Source organism: Oncorhynchus kisutch, unplaced genomic scaffold (genome assembly GCF_002021735.2).
Source record: "Oncorhynchus kisutch isolate 150728-3 unplaced genomic scaffold, Okis_V2 scaffold3610, whole genome shotgun sequence".
In the NCBI taxonomy this organism is placed as follows: Eukaryota; Metazoa; Chordata; class Actinopteri; order Salmoniformes; family Salmonidae; genus Oncorhynchus; species Oncorhynchus kisutch.
Genome location: NW_022265555.1, coordinates 364,366 through 385,858, shown reverse-complemented (window position 1 = coordinate 385,858; position 21,493 = coordinate 364,366). Strand labels below are relative to the sequence as shown.

The following is a 21,493-nucleotide window of genomic DNA, read 5'->3' as shown; positions in this document are numbered from 1 at the left end:
TGCATTTTGTGAGACTTCTGTATAAACGTGAAACGATCAAAATAATAATAGAATCTCTAATTGTATAGCTGCAGTTTGGTGAAAGTAACATTGTTTTTAGAATGGAAGAAAATAACATTCAAATTAGAGAACAGGGAGGTGGAGTCGCACGGGTCGCCGTCACTGGTATAAAATCCTCCTCGTGTTCCTTCCTCGTTCCTTCGCTCTTCCTGCACTGCACGTATTGTCTCGTCTCAGACGCATCTTGAACAATGGGCTTTGGCGACCTGAAAACCCCTGGCGGCCTCAAGGTCCTCAACGACTTTTTAGCCGACAAGAGCTACATCGAGGGGTTGGTAGGCATTTGTACCCATTTTTGTTGTATGTATCGACCAAGCTAGCCAGCCAACCGCGACAATGGCGTCGCAGTTGGCAAGTTCGCTATGTTAGCGACCTTCTCCCTAACCTTAGCGGTCTGAACTTCGTGCAAATTATTTTACGGATATGATTCTGAAATCAGTTATTGTACTCGTGTCGTCCTAAAGTAGACGCCAAACCAGAGGCTAGCTTTTGTGGACACCCATAGTAGGTAATGGTGTTACATGCTCTTCCGTGAGGTTACCTGCTAACTTAGTTTGAAGGACGTGGACGGCTGCACATGAAGGTGCTAGATTGGAGGGGAAGTCGAATATTTAACTAAAATGGCTAGGTAACTCAACTACACCTTGAGTGAAATACGGGTACTGAACCGGGGGGGGGCGTATTTGGTTTACTTGGAAGGTCCAGAATGCTCAGGTAGTATTCTGCGACTTGCGTGATGGTTATCAAGTATGAAATGAAATCACGGGAGTCTCCGCTACACTTTTATATCTGCAATGTGCTGTAGGCACAGATCTAGGATCCAATTGTCCACATTCTATGTTTAACTTTCCTCCCTGTGCAGGTGGGTGCCCTCCCAGGCCGACGTGGCTGTGTTCGATGCAATCCCCTCAGCCCCCTCAACAGTCCAGTGCCATGCTCTTCGCTGGTACAACCACATCAAGTCATTCCAGAACCAGAAGGGCAGGTGAGTTGTGCACTATAATTGCCAGTTAATTACTTGTTACCCGTTGCTACTGATCTAGGATTTGCATGATGATTTCACACCATCTTTCGCCTGATTGTCTGATGCACAAACTTTTAGTACTGATGAGTCTGGATCATGGACGAAAATAAGATTGGTGTATACACGAATTGGGACATCTGTTTAACTTGCCCTTTCTGACCTCCTCGCCCTCTTTACCCTTTCTCTACTCACTGTTCTTCCCTGCCCGTTGTCCTTTACTTCTGTCTTCCCCTTCTCATCTCCCTCCCCTCACTGCAGTTTGCCAGGTGTAAAGAAGCCCCTGGGCCAGTATGGTCCTTCCGGGGTGGCGGACAACACAGCTACAGACTCAAAGGATGACGATGATGACATGGACCTGTTTGGCTCTGACGACGAGGTGACTGCTTCCTGTTTTGAATTCAATTCAACTTTATTAATCCTCAGCGGGTGAGCTGTTTCAAATTATCTGAGATGTCAGACGCAGAGCTATCCATGTTGGCCCCAAATGTTCTACGGCAATGACTGTCTTATATGGAGTCTTCAGTGAGCTGACATACAAAAAAAATGAAGGGGGGGGGGGCAGACAGGCAATGTATTTGTAGAATTGAACATGGTTGGCTGTTGGAAATCCATCTCAAGCATAGCTGACCCCACTAACCTTTGCTCTCTCACTCCTGCAGGAGGACGCAGAGGCAGAAAGGCTGAAGGAGGAGAGAATCGCAGCTTATGCCGCCAAGAAGTCAAAGAGTACGTCATGCACAGCTAACATTGCACGCCTTGTGTAATGTAGACTAGAAAAGTCACAACATGTGCATGTCCTGCGACGCTGTGAAGGACGGAACATTGCCCACATGCACAAAGCTGGCTATTCTATGATGATTCTAACACCATCTTTCGGCTGATTCGTGATGGACACCTTTTTATAATCTGAGTACTGCCAGACAATATAAGGTCATTGTTTGCTTGGTTGTTTTGAGGGGTTGACACTCACAGTCAGTATGTCTGTCCTTTCTGTGCACATCTCACCACCACAGAGCCCACACTCATCGCCAAGTCATCGATCCTGCTTGATGTGAAACCGTGGGATGATGAGACGGACATGGCCAAGCTGGAGGAGTGTGTTCGCAGCATCTCAATGGACGGCCTGCTTTGGGGACAGTGTAAGTGCAGGAAGAGTGCACTACAGTGGTGGCTGGTGAAAGGATGACAGCGCATGGTAAAGGCTGGAATGGACCTGCTATGGTTTCATTCCAGCCATTCACTGGGAACAACCTGAGGACAGTGCAACAGTTACCAGTGCTACTATTGACTGATGCAGGTTAAGTTACAATGCAGCTGGTTCAGTGCTGCCCCCTGCACACAAATGTTTCTTACTGTCCCGGTCTGTCTGCACTCCACGGAAGGCAGGGATGCTTGGTCTCAAACACTTCTGTAGCTCTTGCTCAATCTGTCATGGGCTCTGCTCTTGTTTGAATGTCTCCACCAAAACTTGTGTTGACATCTGTTCCCTTCTCCCCCTTCAGCCAAGCTGGTACCAGTGGGCTATGGCATCAAGAAGCTGCAGATCGGGTGTGTGGTAGAGGACGACAAGGTGGGAACAGACCAGCTGGAGGAACAGATTACAGCCTTTGAGGACTACGTCCAGTCTATGGATGTGGCTGCCTTCAACAAGATCTAAAACACTTACCAACAAAGACACTGAGCACTTTGGAGTTGTAATAAAAAGCACTTCAGATGGAAAATGTTAGTTTTTTTACATTCTGACAAGTGGTTCTGCCTGGTTTGTGTAGCTTTTGAGTAAAGACTTGGGTATTTTGGCTAAACTCGGCTGGTGAATTGCATTCTCTGAGGGTCCTAAATGTGCTGATATCACTGCCATTTCCTGGTTTCTAAAATGGGTTGTGTAGAGATTAATTGCATGTTCTGAAATGTAGTAAAACGCATTGTATTTCCAGCTGTTTATGGTAATGTTACAACTTAGAGGATGCATAGAAATGGTTGGTGGAAATCTTCCATTGAGAGTTTCTGGTTTTGGGTGAAACACCCAAGTAAACACAGGCATATGTCTTGTTCTAGGTATCATCAGTAAACATTATGTAATGAGCACAGTCTTCATAAAGGAGAAGTTGACTGCCATCTGACAAAAGTATAAGATCTCAGACCTTATATTCGGCTATTCAAACACGTTTGTCATTTCTTCCCATAGGGATGCCTGGACGACCGAGTTCTATGCATTTGGTCGGGTCTCCAAAAAAGTTACATGGCAGCTTTAAAGCTGTCATTCTGAAATGTTTCAACAGAATAAGGGCATAGCTCAGATTAATTTCAAAAATAAGAATTACCCTTAAATTCAATTGGCCCTTGGAAGACAATTATCGCAAAGTTAACCTGGGGACCCGAGGTACGCGAGACTCAGCAGAGTCACTTCCCTTTATTGCCACAGCATAGTTCAATGTCTGAATAAAGATCTCTAGCTAAAGCCGTTTACATTGAAGAAAAATGGCCACAATTCCGGGGTGTTGCAAAATACTTAGCAATTTAGGGGGTTTCTCCTATAGAGCAATGCGACATCTGTCTGGTCGGCTTAGTTCATTGATTAACGTTATATGACCCAGCAAATATTTGCGAGATGGGTGTCTTGCTTCCTCTTCCGTAAATCTCTGGTACCGGTAGGAGTTCGTGTCCGCTAAGCCGGGTAACGTCACTTCTCCGGGAAGAGAAGAGCAAAATACGGATGCCGAATGGAATAACAAAACAGGTGGAACGGCGGGAAGGAATGTTTGTGTGGATATGGAAACTAAACTCGTTAAAATTTACAACGGGTCTCTGCTGTATTATATTGCTCTAGCGTGTTTTTAGTCCCGGAATCTCACCGTGCAAGCATGGCTAGCTAACGTCAGTGAGGCTGCTACTACTAGCTAGCATACGACATCAGCTATTTCCCAACTGTTTTAAAACTACGTTACTTGCTAGATACCCAAAGCTATGTTGTGTTCATTAATTATGCATATCAGCAGTGCTGCAGATTGCAGTCATCCAGCTAGCTCCTTGCTGTAGAAGCGAAATTGTGATTTCTTTTGAGAAAGCTAATCGAGGACAGAGCAGAAGGCCAAGTTGGCTTTCTGTGCCCAGCGTGTCCTCGTTCCAACCAATCACGGCGGAGCTTGCTGTCTAGCCGATTCACTCGCGCGATCTGCAGATTTCCAATGGAACCCCGCGCGCCGTGGAATAAAGAGCATACATGCAAGATACAGATCTCAGTAGGACTAAGCAATAACATTGGAATTGTAAACTAGCCAGATAACTTTTGTTGTATCCTTATGGCAATGCTGGAAAAGCAAATAACCTCTGAAATGCCGCATTTTTTAATTGTCATGTGTCACTACTTCAGTAGTTGGTCCAGAATCAGGTTGCCCTTGGAGATGGGAGACTGATCTGACATAATGTGATTGGCCAGCCTGAGACTGAAGCTTCCCTGACTCTTCCCCCTTCCCTGACTCTTCCCCCAGCCAGTGAGTTGGTTTCTGGTGTTTTGGATATGATTTGTTTCATAACAAGCCACACAACTTTTATGTACAGGATACACTTTTATATTTTCGTATCCTCTTTGTGTGTCTTTTCAGATGTAGAACACCAAATGCCTGCTGACGAGCAGTCTGCCCCCTCTGCTCAAGGTAAGAGGACAGAAAGTACTACTAGCCAACTCTAATTACATTTTATTTGTAAAATATCCATGTTTAGCAGATGTTATTGTGGGTGTAGCGAAATGCTTGTGAGCGTGCATATAAGTTTGCATTGTCTGAGCGTAAACGGCGTCAGTGTGCTAGCGTTGCATATAGCGCTGCCTCTATGAACTTGCCTCTGACTGGGTTTGAGCCAGGGTCCTCTAACACACGTGACCGCCCGCCTGCTTTACAACGTATAGAAAATGATCCAATTCGATAGCACCATTTGCGATATTTCAAGCTAGCTTTGGAGTGAACGTCCTTATCTCTGATACACAAAGTTATGTTCTGTCTGTTTGTCTGACAGATGCAGAGCAGGGTCAGACAGATCCACAGAAGGAGATGGACACTGTTAGCAGGTGAGTCAACAAACACCCACAGGGTTTATTTGTCGTGTTTTGGTTGTGTCCACATCAGTTGTGTTGTGTTACATGTCGTGTTCTGCGTCTTCTCAAGGGGGGAGAGGGAGGAGGAGCAGCCCGGGCCGTCCAGAGTTCCTCCCCCCAGACAGGGCTACTGCAGCTGCTGCCAGATACTCTACAACAACGTGGAGCAGCACATCCTAAGCCCCAGACACAGGGAGGTGGTTCATAGCACTCGCACCTACGTCCCCTCTGGAAGCCTGATGGAGAGATTCTTATCTGACGTCATCCAGCATCACCCGCACCGCTACAACGACCCTCGGTAACACACACACACACAATCCGTTAACATCACCCTCAACTATCTATCCCTGTCAGTATTATTTCTGTCAGCCCGAGTCTCCTTCCTCTGATTTACCTTTCTGTGTGTCTTAAGCCCCACCCACGCTGACCTGCCATCTCTGAGCAGCCCGCTGGTTCCCAGGGAGGAGCTATTGGATCTCTGCGCCAGCAACGATGACGGGGCGTCGTTCGGAACCCGAGAGCACATGCCCAGCTCTGACGACTCTTCCTGTCAGCTCGTTTACGTACAGGAAGCGGATGTTGCCTCGGAAACAAGGACCAGCCAACCAGAAGAAGGTAGAGGGGGAAATGTGGGGTCAGAGAGGTTAACCCCAACTGCTCCAGACCAGGATATAAGACCAAGTTCTGAGGAAGGGACTCACTCACACACACCTTCCCCGGACCACTTACCAACACACCCCACGAGACCTTGTAGCCAGAAGCAAACCCCTCCTCCGCTCCACCGGAAAGCACACAGGAAGACCAACCGGCGGAGAGAGAGAGGGAGCAACTCCTCTTCCTCCATCCATCCTCCCTGCTCCCCCGCTTCTCCACAGTTGTGTGCTACCCCAACGGACCAGATAACCCAGGAAACACCAGAGAACCAGCCTCCCTATAGGCCGAGGGACCGGACCCCAGACCCCAAGCCCCGGACGGTAAACACTGGCTGGGCCGCGTGGGCGGGGGTGCCCCCATGGAGGCGGAGGGAGACCCAGAAGGAGCAGGCGTTCTCCAGTGACCACTCCGACCCCGAGGGGGACACGATAGAGGAGGTGATCCAGAGACACTGCTACGGCCGCAGTCCCACACAACACCACCAGGGGAACCACAACATATGGACAGGGGGGGAGAGAGGAGAGGCAAGGGGGGATACGGACAGCTTCCACCTTAGCCTCCCTGGCTCACTGGGAGTGGGATCGGATGAGGACTGGGATACCCCTGTGCAGGTGGCTATTGGGAGGGGGCAGGAGCGGAGGAAGGACATCCCTGTGGTCGTGGGCTTAAGGCAGGGTGGAGGGGAGCGGGAGGGCAGAGCCCTGGCCTGTCTCATGGAGGTACAGGTGAACATGGAGGACCAGATGTACACCAGCCAGCTGGATTCTGCCCTCAAACCTGAGACTAGGACAGCGGGGGAGGCAGGGATGGGGGAGACAGAGGGAGAAATGGAACAAACAGTGGAGGAGATTCTCCCTGCACTCCCCCACATCCCTGTGTCCTTCCTGGGGAAGACGTGGACCCAGGTGCTGCTGGAGGACGAGCAGAAGGTGGAGAACATGGTCCGAGAGTTCCGACAAGGAAGGTTCATCTGCTACTTCAAAAGCGAATCCCTCGCCAGGTACGCACAGACCAGATTTTGACCTGCCTCATCAGGAGTATTTCTACATCATTGAAATCCACCAAACGGCTACTATTCTCTCCTCATGTTGATATTTCTGATGTCATTCACAGGCATGGGAAGCGGAGCAGCAGAGATATGGAGCGTGGCCAGAAGGAGGGGTTGGAAGACGGGGGGTGGGTTCCCCTTGGTGACCATGACAATGAAGATGACGACCCAGAATGCCACAGGAGGGGGAGGGAGGTGTTTAGGCGGAGGAAAGTTAGTAGGAGTTATCGCCTGGCGTCCAGGTGTCAGGTGGTCAAAGTGAGTCACGGGACACAGACTACAGCAGCCATCATCCCCACCATCCGACAGAGAACACTGGACCAGACGGGCACATCCCCGGACATCCTAACGCTGCCCTGTCAGGACCCCGGCGTTGACCAGGAGAAGACCCCAGAGATGAAGACAAGGCTGTGCTCTCTCCGCCTGCCTGTCTCCTACTCCCGCATCATGACCCCCCTGCAGCCCAAAACCACCCTGATCTATGTCCTCTCCTCCCCCGAAACTCCTCCCTTTGACCCCAAGCCCCGCCTCAGACCTATCGCCAGGGGCAACCGCGGCAGGAAAAGGTCATGTGACGGGTGTGAAGGCGACGTGGGGGCCAAGGTCAAATACAAAAGGGTTCCTCTGAGGTACTATGACCCTGCCACACACCGCATTCTGAAGACCCCCCCCAAGGGCTTGAATCTCACCCCCTCCTCCTCTGGCCTCCCCAGACCCCCCCAGTCCCACGTGGTCAGACAACTGTTCAGGAGCCTGAGTCCAGACATCAATACAGAGAGACAGGGGGGAGAGGGAGGGAGAGACGGGTCGGGGGGTAGGAGGAGGGGTCGTAGCGGGGACAGTGTGGCGTCGGGGTCACTCTTAGAGGCAGGGGGGTCATTTGGAGCTGAAGGTCAGGGTTCATCGGAGGCAGGGTCATCTGTGACTACGCCCTTCAGCCGCTCCTCTCTGTCCAATAGCAGCCGATTTCTACTGAGCACGCTCTCTCCCGACACAAACTCTAACCCAGAAGTGACCCGGCAGCGGAGGCGGAGAGGAGGAGAACGGAAGTTAAAGACGGACCGACCTCTAACTCCTGAGAAAGACCACTCTCCTCCGTACAGGCCTTGGACAAGAGGGGGTAGGGGAGAACGGCAACCAGCAAGACGCAGCTCCAAAAGGGGGCGACCACCTCAAATCAGCCCTCCACCTAAACCCCCACCACCCCAGGACCTCTCTCCCACAGTCCGGTCCAGGAAAGGGTCCTCAAGACGGGTCGCAGAGAGTAAGAAACTCCCAAGGCCCAAAAGCCCAGCCAGGGGGGTCACTTCGACCCCTCTGAAACAGGCCATCAGAACACCAAGCCGCCGGTCATCCCCCCGACACACCCCTGCTCCACTGCCCACCCGAACACTGAGGAGGAGCGTGAGGAGATGACGGGATGCATCTCAACAGTCTACAGGGGCTTCCTTTCCTTGTCTCCTTTCCTCCAGATACACTGACATGAAATAAAATGGGCGTGTTTAGCAGGGTGAATGTTCATAATGTAGCAAATACAAATGTTACTACTTCACATGATTAGAGCTTTTTCTGCTCCACTTCATTACAATTCTACCTGAAACGTTGACTGTTTCCACATTGCTTTCTCCTGTCCTGCTCTCAGTGCAGATGAAGGAGAGGAGACGAGGAGCATCTATTGAGATGTACCCTGGCTCTCTGAAGAGACGGGGTGAGAGAGAGAATGTAGAGAAGTGGAGGAGAGATTGCCTCTTCCTCTCTCCTCTGCTTCCCATCCTTCTCTCATACGGTCATGTTTTGCACAGAAACCAGCAGCAGAATAGTTAGCAGGATGTTTGTCAAGCTGTCTGTTTTGACGTGGTGGTTGTTGTGCTCTCAGTTTTATTTTTTACAATCAGGATATTTTTTTACGTTTATAAGGATTTTGTCAAAAGCTTGTTTATTTAATAAATAATGTACATGAATTAAAACATTTTGTCATAGGTTTCTCTAATGAAAGAGCAGAATCATTTCAGTACAACTGTGCTACATACAAATATCAGGAAAGTACACAATAACTCACATCATCAGGCGACAAAGTCTAGAGAAGCCTTCTGGATACATATTCTGGCCTGTGGTTGTGTAGGAGGATGGGGCATGAAGTGTGTTCGTTTGGGACGGAGTGTGTGTTCACTGCATAGACAAGATTACACACCGAGTCCCCCACTTCCTCTGCAGCCTCCAACAACTCCAACTCCCGTCTGCAGTCTGGAGAAACATACTCATACCTTAATACACACACACAACTACACACACATAAGTGTAGTAGTGTGTAGAACTAGAGAGAGCTCATCCCTAAACTCACCTGTATGTGTGTAAGTGTGTAGCGACAGCTCACTTATTAGTCGTTGCACCAGCTCACACAGTCGCTCCTCCTCCGCTAAACTACACATCCCAGAATACTCCTCTTCAGAGACACTCTGGTCTTTCATTGGCCCAGTGACCTGCCCATCACAGGGCTGTGGGTTAGAGGTAATTGTGGGAGTATGAGTCTCTGTGACTGAGTCAGTCTCAGTCTGCTCCTCTTCATCATCACCTCTCTGTTCTTCTGTCTTCATCTCATTCCTCTGCATCTTTGCTGTACAACATTCATCCTCCTCTTCCCTCTCCTCCCTCTCCTCCTCCTCTTCTCTTTCTCTGGATCCAGAGGAAGATGCAGAGCTCTGGGACTCTACAGGACAGGCTATGTCTCTCTCTGGCCTGTATTTAGCATGTGGGATGACATTAGCATGAGGCATGATGTCAGCATGTGTCCCTGACATGCTAAGAGCCTGTTGAAAGGAAGAGGGACATTTTAGCACAGCGAGTCAGGCCTGTAGTCTGAAGTGTGTGTGTGTGTCTACCTGTGAGCATATCCTGCAACCTGAGTTTGTGTGTGTGTGTGTGTCTACCTGTGAGATCATGTCCTGCAGTCTGTGTGTGTGTGTGTGTCTACCTGTGACATCATGTCCTGCAGTCTGTGTGTGTGTGTCTACCTGTGACATCATGTCCTGCAGTCTGTGTGTGTGTGTCTACCTGTGACATCATGTCCTGCAGTCTGAGGTTGTGTTGTCTCAGAGTCTCCATGTTGGCCTCCATCTCAGAGCAGCGGTACTCCAGCGAGCCCTGCTCCGACTGAACCGTTACCCTCCACACCTGCAGCTCCCTCTCCAGCAGCCTGACACACACGTGTAATGAGCATCACCCAGACTATAGGTTAGGCGCTAGGTTAGGAGGTTAGAGTGCTACAGTGATTGAGGCTCACCATTTGTCCCTCTGCAGGTCCTTGATGTCCTTAATGAGGACAGAGTCTCTCCTCTGGGGACAGAAACAACAGACATGAATCAATAGAGGATCTAGTGGAGAGCATCAATAATCTTCTGAAGATTCATTTAGCATAAGTCTGAACCGTACTAAAAATCCACTGGGCTGAGAGGTGAGGTGAGAAGGGTAGAGGTGAAAGGTCACCTGTGGCTGTGCTTCCTCCTGCTCTTCCTCAGTTTGCAGGGCTTTAGATGCCTTCCTGGGCCGAACAGCTGGGGGTGTGGCCAGCAGTTGGGGAGGATTAGTGGGAGGGGCTCTGTCCTCAGCGGCAGACTGAGGTGAAGGGTCAGGGGTGGTGAAGCTGTAAACACAGAAAATACAATGGAAACATGTATTACTCTTTTAAAACTAAAACAAAAGTTCTTCCCTTTTGGTATACACACAGGTCCATCTCTGATTGGTCTACCTGGTCTGCGGCTCCCCTCGTGACTCCGCCCTGATTAGGCACCTCCTCTCTGCCTCCCTGTGTGTGTATCGCCGTGGTAATAAGGCTTGGCGGGCGCTGTATGCTAATGAGGCTAGGGATTCTTTCCAGGATGGCTGGAGACGAAACACAACAGTCAATCACCAGTGTGTGTGTGTGTGTGTGTGTGTGTGTGTGTGTGTGTGTGTGTGTGTGTGTGTACCTATACCTGAGTGCAGTGCTCCAGCACTGGGTGGGAGCTCTTGTGTTTTTTTGTGTGTCTCTCTGTCAGGAAGCAGGTTTGGCACAGATGAAGGTTCACACACTTCATACAGCGATACCTACAACACAGAGAGAGAGTCTCAGACACACACACTTCATACAGCGATACCTACAACACAGAGAGAGAGTCTCAGACACACACACTTCATACAGCGATACCTACAACACAGAGAGAGTCTGAGACACACACACACTTCATACAGCGATACCTACAACACAGAGAGAGAGTCTGAGACACACACACACTTCATACAGCGATACCTACAACACAGAGAGAGAGAATCTCAGACACACACACACACACTTCATACAGCGATACCTACAACACAGAGAGAGAGTCTCAGACACACACACACACTTCATACAGCGATACCTACAACACAGAGAGAGAGTCTCAGACACACAGACACACTTCATACAGCGATACCTACAACACAGAGAGAGATTTTCAGACACACACACACACTTCATACAGCGATACCTACAACACAGAGAGAGAGTCTCAGACACACAGACACACACACACTTCATACAGCGATACCTACAACACAGAGAGAGAGAGTCTCAGACACGCACACATTACACAGACACACACACACATCATGCAGCAACATATGGGGCACAGACACCCACCTAAGTCCAGTGATGGGGTAGGCCTTGCAGGTGTGGCAGCGTACGGAGTGTGTGACATTCTCGCTGACTGACAGGCGGTACAGGGTGGGGAGCCACAGCAACAGACAGGGCTCACACTGCAGCCATGAGAGGACATGCTCCTCACAAACACACGCACTCAGCACCTACACACACACACAAACACTTTCAGTATCTATCTAACTGCTGATTATTTACATAAACGCCCATCATCTACATGTGATTACAGTAATTACAGTAAATGAGTAAATGAGTACTATCAAAAATAATGGAAAATGAAAAGAAGAATGTATTCTCCTAACCCTGTTCTCCTGACCCTAACCCTGTTCTCCTGACCCTAACCCTGTTCTCCTGACCCTAACCCTGTTCTCCTGACGCTAACCCTGTTCTCCTAACCCTGTTCTCCTGACCCTAACCCTGTTCTCCTGACCCTAACCCTGTTCTCCTGACCCTAACCCTGTTCTCCTAACCCTGTTCTCCTGACCCTAACCCTGTTCTCCTAACCCTGTTCTCCTGACCCTAACCCTGTTCTCCTGACCCTAACCCTGTTCTCCTAACCCTGTTCTCCTGACCCTGTTCTCCTGACCCTAACCCTGTTCTCCTGACCCTAACCCTGTTCTCCTGACCCTGTTCTCCTGACCCTAACCCTATTCTCCTGACCCTAACCCTGTTCTCCTGACCCTAACCCTATTCTCCTGACCCTAACCCTGTTCTCCTGACCTTAACCCTGTTTTCCTGACTCTAACCTTGTTCTCCTGACCCTAACCCTATTCTCCTGACCCTAACCCTGTTCTCCTGACCCTAACCCTATTCTCCTGACCCTAACCCTGTTCTCCTGACCCTTACCCTGTTCTCCTGACCCTGTTTTCCTACCCCTGTTCTCCTGACCCTGGTCTCCTGACCCTCAATCTATTCTTCCAACCCTGTTCTCCTGACCCTAACCCTGTTCTCCTGACCCTAACCCTATTCTCCTGACCCTAACCCTGTTCTCCTGACCCTAACCCTGTTCTCCTGACCCTGTTTCCTAACCCTATTCTCCTGACCCTAACCCTGTTTTCCTGACTCTAACCTTGTTCTCCTGACCCTAACCCTATTCTCCTGACCCTAAACCTGTTCTCCTGCCCCTGTTCTCCTGACCCTAACCCTGTTCTCCTGACCCTAACCCTATTCTCCTGACCCTAACCCTATTCCCCTGACCCTAACCCTGTTTTCCTGACCCTAACCTTGTTCTCCTGACCCTTACCCTGTTCTCCTGACCCTAAACCTGTTCTCCTGACCCTGTTTCCTAACCATGTTCTCCTGACCCTAACCTTGTTCTTCTGACCCTTATCCTGTTCTCCTGACCCTAACCCTATTCTCCTGACCCTAACCCTGTTTTCCTGACCCTAACCTTGTTCTCCTGACCCTTACCCTGTTCTCCTGACCCTAAACCTGTTCTCCTGACCCTGTTTCCTAACCGTGTTCTCCTGACCCTAACCTTGTTCTCCTGACCCTTATCCTGTTCTCCTGACCCTTACCCTGTTTTCCTACCCCTGTTCTGCTGACCCTGTTCTCCTGACCCTAACCCTATTCTCCCGACCCTGTTTTCCTAACCCTGTTCCCCTGACCATAACCCTGTTCTCCTGACCCTGTTTCCTAACCATGTTCTCCTGACCCTAACCTTGTTCTCCTGATCCTAACCCTGTTCTCCTGACCCTGTTTTCCTACCGCTGTTCTCCTGACCATGTTCTCCTGACCCTAACCCTATTCTCCCGACCCTGTTTTCCTAACCCTCTTCTCTTGACCCTAAACCTGTTCTCCTGACCCTAACCCTGTTCTCCTGACCCTAACCCTGTTCTCCTGACCCTGTCTCCTGACCCTATTCTCCTGACCCTAACCCTGTTTTCCTGACTCTAACCCTGTTCTCCTGACCCTCAACCTATTCTCCCAACCCTGTTCTCCTGACCCTAACCCTGTTCTCCTGACCCTAACCCTGTTCTCCTGACCCTAACCCTGTTCTCCTGACCCTAACCCTATTCTCCTGACCCTAAACCTGTTCTCCTGCCCCTGTTGTCCTGACCCTAACCCTGTTCTCCTGACCCTAACCCTATTCTCCTGACCCTAACCCTATTCCCCTGACCCTAACCCTGTTTTCCTGACCCTAACCTTGTTCTCCTGACCCTTACCCTGTTCTCCTGACCCTAAACCTGTTCTCCTGACCCTGTTTCCTAACCATGTTCTCCTGACCCTAACCTTGTTCTCCTGACCCTAACCTTGTTCTCCTGACCCTTATCCTGTTCTCCTGACCCTAACCCTATTCTCCTGACCCTAACCCTGTTTTCCTGACCCTAACCTTGTTCTCCTGACCCTTACCCTGTTCTCCTGACCCTGTTTCCTAACCATGTTCTCCTGACCCTGTTTTCCTACCGCTGTTCTCCTGACCATGTTCTCCTGACCCTAACCCTATTCTCCCGACCCTGTTTTCCTAACCCTCTTCTCTTGACCCTAAACCTGTTCTCCTGACCCTAACCCTGTTCTCCTGACCCTGTCTCCTGACCCTATTCTCCTGACCCTAACCCTGTTTTCCTGACTCTAACCCTGTTCTCCTGACCCTCAACCTATTCTCCCAACCCTGTTCTCCTGACCCTAACCCTGTTCTCCTGACCCTAACCCTGTTCTCCTGACCCTAACCCTGTTCTCCTGACCCTAACCCTATTCTCCTGACCCTAAACCTGTTCTCCTGCCCCTGTTCTCCTGACCCTAACCCTGTTCTCCTGACCCTAACCCTATTCTCCTGACCCTAACCCTATTCCCCTGACCCTAACCCTGTTTTCCTGACCCTAACCTTGTTCTCCTGACCCTTACCCTGTTCTCCTGACCCTAAACCTGTTCTCCTGACCCTGTTTCCTAACCATGTTCTCCTGACCCTAACCTTGTTCTCCTGACCCTTATCCTGTTCTCCTGACCCTAACCCTATTCTCCTGACCCTAACCCTGTTTTCCTGACCCTAACCTTGTTCTCCTGACCCTTACCCTGTTCTCCTGACCCTGTTTCCTAACCATGTTCTCCTGACCCTAACCTTGTTCTCCTGACCCTTATCCTGTTCTCCTGACCCTTACCCTGTTTTCCTACCCCTGTTCTGCTGACCCTGTTCTCCTGACCCTAACCCTATTCTCCCGACCCTGTTTTCCTAACCCTGTTCCCCTGACCATAACCCTGTTCTCCTGACCCTGTTTCCTAACCATGTTCTCCTGACCCTAACCTTGTTCTCCTGACCCTAACCCTGTTCTCCTGACCCTGTTTTCCTACCCCTGTTCTCCTGACCATGTTCTCCTGACCCTAACCCTATTCTCCCGACCCTGTTTTCCTAACCCTCTTCTCTTGACCCTAAACCTGTTCTCCTGACCCTAACCCTGTTCTCCTGAACCTAACCCTGTTCTCCTGACCCTGTCTCCTGACCCTGTTTTCCTACCCCTGTTCTCCTGACCCTAACCCTATTCTCCCGACCCTGTTTTCCTAACCCCGTTCTCCTGACCCTAACCTTGTTCTCCTGACCCTAACCCTGTTCTCCCGACCCTAACCCTGTTCTCCTGACCCTGTTTCCTAACCCTATTCTCCTGACCCTAACCCTATTCTCCTGACCCTAACCCTATTCCCCTGACCCTAACCCTGTTTTCCTGACCCTAACCTTGTTCTCCTGACCCTTACCCTGTTCTCCTGACCCTAAACCTGTTCTCCTGACCCTGTTTCCTAACCATGTTCTCCTGACCCTAACCTTGTTCTTCTGACCCTTATCCTGTTCTCCTGACCCTAACCCTATTCTCCTGACCCTAACCCTGTTTTCCTGACCCTAACCTTGTTCTCCTGACCCTTACCCTGTTCTCCTGACCCTAAACCTGTTCTCCTGACCCTGTTTCCTAACCATGTTCTCCTGACCCTAACCTTGTTCTCCTGACCCTTATCCTGTTCTCCTGACCCTTACCCTGTTTTCCTACCCCTGTTCTGCTGACCCTGTTCTCCTGACCCTAACCCTATTCTCCCGACCCTGTTTTCCTAACCCTGTTCCCCTGACCATAACCCTGTTCTCCTGACCCTGTTTCCTAACCATGTTCTCCTGACCCTAACCTTGTTCTCCTGATCCTAACCCTGTTCTCCTGACCCTGTTTTCCTACCGCTGTTCTCCTGACCATGTTCTCCTGACCCTAACCCTATTCTCCCGACCCTGTTTTCCTAACCCTCTTCTCTTGACCCTAAACCTGTTCTCCTGACCCTAACCCTGTTCTCCTGACCCTAACCCTGTTCTCCTGACCCTGTCTCCTGACCCTATTCTCCTGACCCTAACCCTGTTTTCCTGACTCTAACCCTGTTCTCCTGACCCTCAACCTATTCTCCCAACCCTGTTCTCCTGACCCTAACCCTGTTCTCCTGACCCTAACCCTGTTCTCCTGACCCTAACCCTGTTCTCCTGACCCTAACCCTATTCTCCTGACCCTAAACCTGTTCTCCTGCCCCTGTTCTCCTGACCCTAACCCTGTTCTCCTGACCCTAACCCTATTCTCCTGACCCTAACCCTATTCCCCTGACCCTAACCCTGTTTTCCTGACCCTAACCTTGTTCTCCTGACCCTTACCCTGTTCTCCTGACCCTAAACCTGTTCTCCTGACCCTGTTTCCTAACCATGTTCTCCTGACCCTAACCTTGTTCTCCTGACCCTTATCCTGTTCTCCTGACCCTAACCCTATTCTCCTGACCCTAACCCTATTCTCCCGACCCTGTTTTCCTAACCCTCTTCTCTTGAACCTAAACCTGTTCTCCTGACCCTAACCCTGTTCTCCTGACCCTAACCCTGTTCTCCTGACCCTGTCTCCTGACCCTGTTTTCCTACCCCTGTTCTCCTGACCCTAACCCTATTCTCCCGACCCTGTTTTCCTAACCCCGTTCTCCTGACCCTAACCTTGTTCTCCTGACCCTAACCCTGTTCTCCCGACCCTAACCCTGTTCTCCTGACCCTGTTTCCTAACCATGTTCTCCTGACCCTAACCTTGTTCTCCTGACCCTTATCCTGTTCTCCTGACCCTTACCCTGTTTTCCTACCCCTGTTCTGCTGACCCTGTTCTCCTGACCCTAACCCTATTCTCCCGACCCTGTTTTCCTAACCCTGTTCCCCTGACCATAACCCTGTTCTCCTGACCCTGTTTCCTAACCATGTTCTCCTGACCCTAACCTTGTTCTCCTGATCCTAACCCTGTTCTCCTGACCCTGTTTTCCTACCGCTGTTCTCCTGACCATGTTCTCCTGACCCTAACCCTATTCTCCCGACCCTGTTTTCCTAACCCTCTTCTCTTGACCCTAAACCTGTTCTCCTGACCCTAACCCTGTTCTCCTGACCCTAACCCTGTTCTCCTGACCCTGTCTCCTGACCCTATTCTCCTGACCCTAACCCTGTTTTCCTGACTCTAACCCTGTTCTCCTGACCCTCAACCTATTCTCCCAACCCTGTTCTCCTGACCCTAACCCTGTTCTCCTGACCCTAACCCTGTTCTCCTGACCCTAACCCTGTTCTCCTGACCCTAACCCTATTCTCCTGACCCTAAACCTGTTCTCCTGCCCCTGTTCTCCTGACCCTAACCCTGTTCTCCTGACCCTAACCCTATTCTCCTGACCCTAACCCTATTCCCCTGACCCTAACCCTGTTTTCCTGACCCTAACCTTGTTCTCCTGACCCTTACCCTGTTCTCCTGACCCTAAACCTGTTCTCCTGACCCTGTTTCCTAACCATGTTCTCCTGACCCTAACCTTGTTCTCCTGACCCTTATCCTGTTCTCCTGACCCTAACCCTATTCTCCTGACCCTAACCTTGTTCTCCTGACCCTTACCCTGTTCTCCTGACCCTAAACCTGTTCTCCTGACCCTGTTTCCTAACCATGTTCTCCTGACCCTAACCATGTTCTCCTGACCCTAACCTTGTTCTCCTGACCCTTACCCTGTTCTCCTGACCCTGTTTCCTAACCATAACCTTGTTCTCCTGACCCTTATCCTGTTCTCCTGACCCTTACCCTGTTTTCCTACCCCTGTTCTGCTGACCCTGTTCTCCTGACCCTAACCCTATTCTCCCGACCCTGTTTTCCTAACCCTGTTCCCCTGACCATAACCCTGTTCTCCTGACCCTGTTTCCTAACCATGTTCTCCTGACCCTAACCTTGTTCTCCTGACCCTAACCCTGTTCTCCTGACCCTGTTTTCCTACCCCTGTTCTCCTGACCATGTTCTCCTGACCCTAACCCTATTCTCCCGACCCTGTTTTCCTAACCCTCTTCTCTTGAACCTAAACCTGTTCTCCTGACCCTAACCCTGTTCTCCTGACCCTAACCCTGTTCTCCTGACCCTGTCTCCTGACCCTGTTTTCCTACCCCTGTTCTCCTGACCCTAACCCTATTCTCCCGACCCTGTTTTCCTAACCCCGTTCTCCTGACCCTAACCTTGTTCTCCTGACCCTAACCCTGTTCTCCCGACCCTAACCCTGTTCTCCTGACCCTGTTTCCTAACCCTATTCTCCTGACCCTAACCCAAATCTCCTGACCCTAACCCTGTTTTCCTGACCCTGTTTTCCTACACCTGTTCTCCTAACCCTGTTCTCCTGACCCTGTTTTCCTACACCTGTTCTCCTAACCCTGTTCTCCTGACCCTAACCCTGTTCTCCTGACCCCAACCCTATTCTCCTGACCCTGTTTTCCTAACCCTGTTCTCCTGACCCTGTTCTCCTGACCCTAACCATGTTCTTCTGTCCCTGTTCTCCTGACCCTAACCATGTTCTCCTGTCCCTGTTCTCCTAACCCTAACCCTGTTCTCTTAACCCTGTTCTCCTGACCATGTTCTCCTAACCCTAACCCTGTTCTCTTAACCCTGTTCTCCTGACCATGTTCTCCTGACCCTAACCATGTTCTTCTGTCCCTGTTCTCCTGACCCTAACCATGTTCTCCTGTCCCTGTTCTCCTAACCCTAACCCTGTTCTCTTAACCCTGTTCTCCTGACCATGTTCTCCTAACCCTAACCCTGTTCTATTAACCCTGTTCTCCTGACCATGTTATCCTAGCCCTAACCCTGTTCTCCTGACCATGTTATCCTAGCCCTAACCCTGTTCTCCTGACCATGTTATCCTAGCCCTAACCCTGTTCTCTTAATCCTATTCTCTGGACACTGTTCTCCTGTCCCTGTTCTCCTAACCCTAACCCTAACCCTGTTCTCCTGTCCCTGTTCTCCCGACCATGTTCTCCTAGCCCTAACCCTGTTCTCCTAATCCTAACCCTGTTCTCCTGACCCTGTTCTCCTGTCCCTGTTCTCCTAACCTTGTTCTCTTGACATTGACCTTGTTCTACTAACACCTGTAGTGACCTCTAAAGAATGTCTTCTGTCATTTATTAACTCATTTAGTTACAGATCTAGGGATCTTGACGGACTTAAACCCATAGCCATAACCAACTCCCCCCTAACTGTATGACCAACACCCCAACCCCATAACCAACTCCTCCAAACCCCATGACCAACTGACGATCACACACACACTTACCCCACTGAAGCAGGAACGAACAGCTGTCTCAGCTGAGCCAAACACATGGTTCTCTTGCACTACAGCCGGCACCTACAGATACACACACACACTTACCCCACTGAAGCAGGAACGAACGGCTGTCTCAGCTGAGCCAAACACATGGTTCTCCTGCACTACAGCTGGCACCTACAGACACACACACACACATAGGCTAGACATCTGGTCAAATGGCTACCCAGAATATTGGCAGTACCCCCCCCCCCCCCTCTTCTTTACACCACTGCTACTCTCTGTTGTCATCTATGCATAGTCACTTTAATAACTCTACCTACATGTACATACTACCTCAACTAACGGGTGCCCCGGCACATTGACTCTGTATCGGTACCACCCTGTATATAGTCTCGCTATTGTTATTTTACTGCTGCTCTTTAATTACTCATTCTTATCTGTATTTTTTGGAAACTGCATTGTTGGTAAGGAGCTCGTAAGTAAAGCATTTCACTGTAAGGTTTGTTGTATTCGCCGCATGTGACGAGTAAAATTTGATTTGATAATCATGTGAGGTAGTACTCAGGTGTGTGTGTGTGTGTGTGTGTGTGTGTGTGTGTGTGTGTCTGTGTGTGTGTGTGTGTGTGTCTGTGTGTGTGTCTGTGTGTGTATGTCTGTGTGTGTGTGTGTGTGTGTGTGTGTGTGTGTGTGTGTGTGTGTGTCTGTGTGTGTGTCTGTGTGTGTGTGTGTGTCTGTGTGTGTGTGTGTGTCTGTGTGTGTGTGTGTGTGTGTGTGTGTGTCTGTGTGTGTGTGTGTGTGTGTGTGTGTGTGTGTCTGTGTGTGTGTGTCTGTGTGTGTGTGTGTGTGTGTGTGTGTGTGTGTGTGTGTGTGTGTCTAACCTGGCTGAGGTCTTGCAGTACGACTCTGAGACCACTCCTGCTCACCGTGCCGCTCTCTCTCCCACTGCACCTCTCTGCCAGACGAACCAGAGCTGCAACACACACAGGGAATGAACACAGAGTGTATATCATGTGTGTGTGTGTGTGTGTGTGTGTGTGTGTGTGTGTGTGTGTGTGTGTGTGTGTTACTTACCTTTATGTTTGGCTGAGAGTGTGTCTGCTGAGAGAGAGATGAGAGCGGCTTCAACTGACCTGCGACAGACAGCGCCAGTCTGTCCCCTGGGAAAGACATACACCCTTTAGTTTACAGACGAAGTGTGTGTTTGAACAGTAGTGTGTGTTTGAACAGTTGTGTGTCCTCACCGGTCAAACAGTCTGTACAGCAGTCTGCAAGTCTGTTCTGGCGCCTCTGCCGACACCTGCCCAGGTACTTCCTGTGACACGCTTTGGAACATCCTGTTTATGCACTGTCTCACTTCCTGTTCACTAAGCCCCGCCCCAGTGTCCCGGGCTCCACCCAGAGAGCACAGGGCTGGGATGAGCTCCCGCAGTGTCACAACATGCACTGTAACACACATTCAGAGCATTACAAACATACACTGTAACAGATTACACACACCTAAGAAGCATTTCATTTAAACACACACACACACACACACTCACTATGGCAGAGTTTCTGTAAGGAGCGGAGCTTCATTGCAGTGCGATACACAGCAGGACGCACTTCATTCAACCCCTCTGGAAAGAAGACACACAAAATGAGGTTTGGAACACAGGTAACACACAGAATAATGAGGAAGAACACATAATATAGAAATAGAACACTAGAACATTAGAACATAGAGCATGGACCACAGAACTAGAACATATATGTAGATATGGTAATACATGACTAGGGCTAGGGCACAATGCACAACAAGAGATTAAACAGAATAGAGCCCTTTACTGAACGTGACCCTCTGAGCTCTAACATAGAACTTACTCACCAATGCTATCCATATCCATGAGGGTATCACACTTGTGCCTGAGTAAAGAGTGATGAAGGTCATTTACACACACATAACATTACAAGGTCTAAGCCTTATCTCTAAAAGAACATCTAAAATACAGACTGACACATGATTGGACAAATAAGGTGTCAGATTAGAATATCTGGGACTAGATTTGTTGTTAGCCAACCGAATGAATTGATCGGAGAGGAAAGAAGGCGTGAGAGACATGTATGCAGGAGGTCGTAGGAGGAATCATGGAACAAGAACAGGAATATTAGGACAGGGACACAGACACTTGGATTTCTGAGGAGGAATTGAGGTGGAAAGAGAGGAAGAAGATGTTGAAGAGAATGAGGAAAGCAGAGGTTGGATTTGAATGAGTTTTGGAGGGGAAATGGAAGTGAATGAGGGCGAGTTAAGTGAGATGGAAGGTGTGGTGAAAAGCTTGGAACCTGAGCTTGGCATCGTTGGTCATGGTAAAGAAGATCCTGGTTTAAGTAGGAGTGAGAAAGTGGACCTTTGTCTTTTGGCAG

General features: G+C 49.8%; 3 protein-coding genes across 4 annotated transcripts; 2 read left to right on the top strand and 1 right to left on the bottom strand.

Moving 5' to 3' along the window:
- The first annotated feature begins 166 nt into the window (after window positions 1-166).
- LOC109885299 (elongation factor 1-beta) lies at window positions 167-2,886 on the top strand. Its single transcript, XM_020477146.2, has 6 exons — window positions 167-331; window positions 923-1,045; window positions 1,343-1,460; window positions 1,744-1,810; window positions 2,098-2,223; window positions 2,587-2,886. The coding sequence occupies exons 1-6, from the start codon at window positions 252-254 to the stop codon at window positions 2,739-2,741; spliced, it is 669 nt and encodes a 222-aa protein (XP_020332735.2). The 5' UTR covers window positions 167-251; the 3' UTR covers window positions 2,742-2,886.
- A 114-nt stretch (window positions 2,887-3,000) lies between these two features.
- On the top strand, window positions 3,001-8,843 carry LOC116352693 (uncharacterized). 2 transcript variants are annotated; one of them, XM_031820737.1, is made up of 7 exons: window positions 3,001-3,821; window positions 4,458-4,575; window positions 4,687-4,737; window positions 5,096-5,147; window positions 5,245-5,472; window positions 5,587-6,828; window positions 6,942-8,843. In XM_031820737.1, exons 3-7 carry the CDS (start codon window positions 4,701-4,703, stop codon window positions 8,290-8,292), a joined length of 2,910 nt encoding a protein of 969 aa, XP_031676597.1. In that variant the 5' UTR covers window positions 3,001-3,821; window positions 4,458-4,575; window positions 4,687-4,700; the 3' UTR covers window positions 8,293-8,843. The 2 variants fall into 2 exon arrangements, with proteins under 2 accessions (XP_031676597.1, XP_031676596.1); XM_031820736.1 differs by having other exon boundaries at window positions 4,455-4,575.
- Window positions 8,801-20,973, bottom strand: LOC109885300 (dystrotelin). Its single transcript, XM_031820721.1, has 14 exons — window positions 20,955-20,973; window positions 20,632-20,706; window positions 20,332-20,533; window positions 20,162-20,247; window positions 19,969-20,060; window positions 19,193-19,264; window positions 11,534-11,697; window positions 10,848-10,959; window positions 10,622-10,755; window positions 10,360-10,516; window positions 10,157-10,209; window positions 9,928-10,069; window positions 9,218-9,683; window positions 8,801-9,120 (listed from the first exon to the last, which is right to left on the bottom strand). Exons 1-14 carry the CDS (start codon window positions 20,971-20,973, stop codon window positions 8,954-8,956), a joined length of 1,941 nt encoding a protein of 646 aa, XP_031676581.1. The 3' UTR covers window positions 8,801-8,953.
- Between the last annotated feature and the right edge of the window lie 520 nt (window positions 20,974-21,493).